Genomic DNA, 6,504 nt, shown 5'->3' with positions numbered 1-6,504 from the left:
CACAGTCAGTCAGTCAGCATTATGTTTGATCATTCAGTAAACATCTCATTTTGGCTGGCCGACCTCTCCACCAAACACCAACAATTAGCCAAGCCAGAATTCACCTGGATTCGAAGAGGGTGCCATCGAGCAGGGTGCCGTTGAAATGGTAACGCACGAAGTCAGTGCGCATCACGGAGCGTTTGCAGTCTTTGGGAGTGGTGATGGTTTTGGTGATGACCAGGTCGGCTTTGTTCCACAGATCCAACAGATGGATGTCGAACACCAGGTGGAGGAACACTTCACCTGAAAACAGATCAAGTTGGTTTTTGTGATGTGGTCTATAAAAGTGCTCTATACCTTAATTTTACTTTTACTTCCTGTTTTTACCACTTAAGATGCACTTTTTTTTTTTCCAGCAAGTTAATTTATTACACATTAATATATGTGTACAAGCAGATATAACATCAATATTCTGGTAATTTTTAGCAGTTATTTTCCATTCCATGTAGCACTAAAACTTGAAAATGCTATCAATGGTCACCCAAACAGCAAAATAAATTCTGAAAAGCAGGGCTGAGTAAACCCACTAGGCCCCAGGGCAGAAATGAGCTGTGGGCCCCGAATGAGCCCCTAACATACTTAACCCAACCCATATTTCACCTCTAATGTGATTCTGTACACTTTAGAGTTGGAGGAATAGTTTAATTTTTTTTTGTCTAATTCTCTGCCAGAAAACAAATCAGCACTTTCCCCCAAATGTGAAATTATTCCTTTGCAGGTAGGCATTAAAACGTTGACTTCCTCAAAGTACACACAACATTCTGGAGCCTCAGAGAGTTGCCCACATTTCCCTGGTAAGTAATCCAGCTCATACTCTCGAATATGAGCTGTTGATCACAATAGAAAATCTTATGTATAATACCATCTAAACTTTTTGAAATGGGCCTTTGAAACCTGTTGTTACTACAGACCTTCCAAATCCTGAAGAGTAGTTCAAAATAATTTTTTTTCCTTACCTGCACCGGTGCTTCCATAGGCCAGGTGAGGCGGGAATGGTGATTGTCCTGCGCTCGTTCACACACATGCCCTGCAGACCTTTGTCAATGCCGGCGATGAGTCGACCCTCACCCAACAGACCGACCTTTGCGGCTCCTCTCTGATGGCTGTGAAAAAAACACAAGAGGATGTCAAAGACAAGAGAATGTCAGAGGTGGGACAACTTCGTCTGGAGGAAACAAAACTACATCTGCAGGGCATGCATTTCCAAGTGGTTAACTGCAAACTTGTTTTAAAGTGTAGATCATCACTCAGCATCTACATATCTCTAAACGACACTGCTGCTGCAGCCGGACTTTAAATCTGGTCTTAAGGCCTGTGCGGTGCAATTATCAACTTTGCGAGCAGATGAAACAAAAACTAAAATAAATGCATTAAGAATTTTACATGTAAAGGGAATGAACTTACCTCGAATCGAATGTTTTCCCGTCGAGAAACGTGGCGTTGTAGTGATAGCGAACATAATCTCCCTCTTTCGCTTCTCTGGCACAGACTTTTGGGATGAAGTATCTGTCCACGACTACATCTCCTAACACCGGACTGGGATTACACCCCGCGGAAGACCACGTAGTGAGGAGAAAAAGGACAACGCAGCAGGAAAACATCTTTACAGAGTCACGCTAAATAACTAAGAAGGATCAAAAACAAGACAATAGTGATAAAACCAATAAATGTGGGGAGGCCGAGGCTGTAGATGTGGAGCAGAGAGCAGCGGACGTCTGAAGGCTGTAAACGTGGACAATCTCCAGGTTGCTGTGTAGAAGTTTTACCAGAGGGGAGGAATGTCTGAACTAGAGAATGGGAAGCGCCTCTTTCAAAGTCACCACAATAAGAAATGAGCACTACTTCCGTTTAAAATGATCACAATGAACAAACACGTTATTAATTCAGTTTCAACATGTTGCAAAGGTGGAGGAGGAAAAAGGAAGAAAATTAAAACGGGTCCTTATTGTTTGTATAATACAACACGCATTCAAAACAGTCTTGTTTTGGGGCTGAACTCATTACTTGTTACCTCTACCCCACAATGTGTCTAAGATATAGGCCTATGGTTTTTGAGTTTGATTCATATGACCAAGTACCTCCGTCTTTCAAAATCGTCTACGTTGCACTTTTATTTTGAAAAGAAGCCTCGCCTGCTGCTCAGCGCGACTTGACCCCTCAGCACTGCTGTGCACAGCTGCAGGGAACATAGAGGTCCGCCTCTCTGAATCAGACTCTCAGAGCCGTAAAGTGGCCCGAGAGCCTTAAGAGTCTCAGCTTTTTCATTAATGCCGTGAAGTTTAGGCAAGAATGACCTCACTCTTTTCTTACAACTACAGGAACCTGTAGAGTGGGGCTTTACACAGGGGCACAGGCCCCCCGTCAAAAAAACAAAACACCCCCCCCCCCCCCCCAAAGTGAAGTGAAGTGAAAAAAAAAAAATAGAAATTAAGAAAACACATTTTAATAGATTATCCATACTCTCCCCGTGGATGTGTTATAAAAGCAATCAGAGGCGGTTGCTAAGCGGAACAGAATCAGAAAGCCATATTGGCGTTTTTCTGCCGCTGTTGGCTTGCGTGAGTCGTCATCAGTCATGACCTTGTAGGAGGAGCTCAGAGAGGGGGAGAAACCAGTCAGAAAGTCAGATTAAAACAAACATTTGAGCCGTTACCTCGGTTTGTCAGTACTGTGAGAAAGTTAATGACTAAAGAAGCCTGGATGGTAAAACAAGCTTTGAAGCTGCTTTTTTGTCGAACACGAGTGAGACATGCTGAACACACCTGCGACGCAAAGGTAAGGCTAAGGAGCTAACTAGCTAGCGGCTAGCGTTAGCGGCTAGCGTTGGGGGGTTGCTTGGTCTAAAACAATGTTTAGGTGGGTGGTATGTGTCAAAGTGACATCCAGATGAATGAAGAACCCGTGGTTCCTCAACAGAACATTGAATTGTAATATTGTAACAAGATGATGATGTTATTCATTTCAGTTGTCAATGGCTTTAATGTTATGGCTTGATGTATGTGGTCCGGATTTCGTCCACCTACAATAAAGTAAGCCCAATGGGGGATCACTTTGTAAAGCCATTTTGCACTACCCATGCTTGAGAAGGCCTGACGCATTTGCAAAGTTGCGAGAGTTCCTGAGCAATTGTAGGCCTACAAAAAGGCGATTCATTTTGGCTGATAATAATAATTCCAAAAGGGCTGCTTCTATGCTCGGACCCTAATAACAAAAGTGATATGTAATGGTAAAAGTAATCTTATATTAGAGATAACAGTAAGTAAAAGTAAGCCGTAATATAAAAGCATTGCAGAAGTAATAGTAATCCAAAAAAAAGTGTGTCAAAAATGTCACTTTATTGTAAGACATCAAAAATGTTACAGTATAGTTTGTGGTCTAAAATGTCAAAAATGTCATAGTCTAGTAAGGCATAAAAATGTAAAAAAATGCCATACTACAGTTAGGCACAAAAATGTTTTTGTCAAATGTTCTGTTTCAGTTGTAATGGTGAAAGTTTTTCTGTGTTTTCATGTTCAACTGTTGATGAGGAATAGGTAGTAGTGTATTGATCATTTTCCTTCCAGGTGTCACCACTTCGTTCACGGCATTGTCCACCATCGCTTAGTTGTCGTCCACGATCGCAGAGATGTGGTCCATGATCGTAGAGACATTGTCCATGACTTGCAAAGACGTGTGCAAAAATCACAGTAACGGAGTTCCCCGATTTGAAGGCTTTGTCCACGATCAGAGAGACACTGTCGATGATCACAGAGACTTTTTCCATAATCTCAGATATTGTCAGTGATCACAGAGATTGTCCACCATCACAGAGACATTGTCCATGATCACAGAGAGTCTTCGTACAATGAAGAAATTCTTTGAGACCAGGACAGAGGCCTCCAAGTAATTCACAAACAATTTTACATAAATTGTCCAACACAGTGCACTGACATTAAATTGTTTATGTTCTGTATCAAGTATAGTTGTTCACGAGTCATTTTAACTGTTGGTCACAGGATGATTTCAGAAATACCTTTACAGTGTGTAGCAACCAGTTCTACACTTATTTATTTAAAAATTTTCACATAAGCTGCTGTTAAGACCTATGTAAGTTTGGTTGGTTCATTAAACAAAAACAACATAAAACAAAGACATTTTAGATATGTGTTAATAAGAAGATTGAAATATGAAATAATGATTCTGTATGTGTCCGTCTGTGGTGGAAGAAATACTCGGACTATTTACTGAAGTATAATAAACATCACAAGTTAAAATCCTATATTCAGAAATTGGCTTAACTGATAGTGTTTGTTATTGTTGTGCAGTTCACAGTAACATATGCATGCTTCAGTGATTAGTTGATAGACACGCAATTACTAATCATTTAACTTGTTCCTAAATATTGTTGTTGGTTCTTCAGGAGGTGATGATAGTCAACTGTTCATTTTCTGACACAGCCCTCTAAATGTTTGTTAAATGTTGTGGTTCAGCTGTAGTGTTGAATATTTATTAGTGTTTTCATGGTTAAACTGTTGATGAGGAATAGGTAGTAGTGTATTGATCATTTTCCTTTGAATATTTCTCTGTGATTTCCTCCAGGTGTCACGACTTCGTCCACGACTTCGTCCACGATCGCAGAGACATGGTCCATGATCGGAGAGACATTGTTGAGGATGAGGGAGACATCGTCCTCGATCAGAGACATTGTCCACGATCACAGAGACCTTGTCAAAGATGAGAGAGATGTTGTCTGTGATCAGAGACATTGTCCATGCTTCGTAGAGACCTTTGCGATAGAATCGGCGGAGACGGGGGTCACCGATTTGACGGCATTGCCCGCGATCATGGAGACATTGTTGAAGCTCACAGAGACGGCGTCTATGATCTCAGAGACATCGTCCATGATCGCAAAGACATTGGCCATGATCACAGAGACTTTGTCCATAATCTCAGAGACATTGTCCGCGATCACAGAGACGTAGTCCATGATCACAGAGAGTCTTTGTACAATGAAGAAGTTCTTTGAGACCAGGACAGAGCCTCCAGGTAATTCACACAAACAATTTTACATAAATTGTCCAACACAGTGCACTGACATTAAATTGTTTATGTTTTGTATCAAGTATAGTTGTTCACGAGAGTCATTTTAACTTTTGGTTCTTCAGGAGGTGATGATAGTCAACTGTTCATTTTCTGACACAGCCCTCTAAATGTTTGTTAAATGTTGTGGTTCAGCTGTAGTGTTGAATATTTATTAGCGTTTTCATGGTTAAACTGTTGATGAGGAATAGGTAGTAGTGTATTGATCATTTTCCTTTGAATATTTCTCTGTGATTTCCTCCAGGTCACGACTTCGTCCACGACTTCGTCCACGATCGCAGAGACATGGTCCATGATCGGAGAGACATTGTTGAGGATGAGGGAGACATCGTCCTCGATCAGAGACATTGTCCACGATCACAGAGACCTTGTCAAAGATGAGAGAGATGTTGTCTGTGATCGGAGACATTGTCCCATGCTTCGTAGACCTGCGATAGAATCGGCGGAGACGGGGGTCACCGATTTGACGGCATTGCCCGCGATCATGGAGACATTGTTGAAGCTCACAGAGACGGCGTCTATGATCTCAGAGACATCGTCCATGATCGCAAAGACATTGGCCATGATCACAGAGACTTTGTCCATAATCTCAGAGACATTGTCCGCGATCACAGAGACGTAGTCCATGATCACAGAGAGTCTTTGTACAATGAAGAAGTTCTTTGAGACCAGGACAGAGGCCTCCAGGTAATTCACAAACAATTTTACATAAATTGTCCAACACAGTGCACTGACATTAAATTGTTTATGTTTTGTATCAAGTATAGTTGTTCACGAGTCATTTTAACTTTTGGTTCTTCAGGAGGTGATGATAGTCAACTGTTCATTTTCTGACACAGCCCTCTAAATGTTTGTTAAATGTTGTGGTTCAGCTGTAGTGTTGAATATTTATTAGCGTTTTCATGGTTAAACTGTTGATGAGGAATAGGTAGTAGTGTATTGATCATTTTCCTTTGAATATTTCTCTGTGATTTCCTCCAGGTGTCACGACTTCGTCCACGACTTCGTCCACGATCGCAGAGACATGGTCCATGATCGGAGAGACATTGTTGAGGATGAGGGAGACATCGTCCTCGATCAGAGACATTGTCCACGATCACAGAGACTTGTCAAGATGAGAGAGATGTTGTCTGTGATCGAGACATTGTCCCATGCTTCGTAGAGACCTTGCGATAGAATCGGCGGAGACGGGGTCACCGATTTGACGGCATTGCCCGCGATCATGGAGACATTGTTGAAGCTCACAGAGATGGCGTCTATGATCTCAGAGACATCGTCCATGATCGCAAAGACATTGGCCATGATCACAGAGACTTTGTCCATAATCTCAGAGACATTGTCCGCGATCACAGAGACGTAGTCCATGATCACAGAGAGTCTTGT

General features: G+C 41.8%; 1 protein-coding gene across 1 annotated transcript; it reads right to left on the bottom strand.

The window, feature by feature from the left end:
- Positions 1 to 104: 104 nt before the first annotated feature.
- On the bottom strand, positions 105 to 1,739 carry LOC108879179 (peptidyl-prolyl cis-trans isomerase FKBP10; the record flags this gene model as incomplete). The annotated part of the gene is made up of 3 exons (XM_018670376.1): positions 1,447 to 1,739; positions 1,021 to 1,145; positions 105 to 285 (listed from the first exon to the last, which is right to left on the bottom strand). Coding segments are annotated over exons 1-3 (503 nt in total), but the record flags the coding sequence as incomplete, so codon positions are not given.
- Positions 1,740 to 6,504: the final 4,765 nt, after the last annotated feature.

This window comes from Lates calcarifer, unplaced genomic scaffold (genome assembly GCF_001640805.2).
Source record: "Lates calcarifer isolate ASB-BC8 unplaced genomic scaffold, TLL_Latcal_v3 _unitig_5980_quiver_3410, whole genome shotgun sequence".
Lineage (NCBI taxonomy): Eukaryota > Metazoa > Chordata > Actinopteri > Centropomidae > Lates > Lates calcarifer.
The sequence above is the reverse complement of the archived record's forward strand: the minus strand, read 5'-3'. Positions and strand labels throughout refer to the sequence as shown.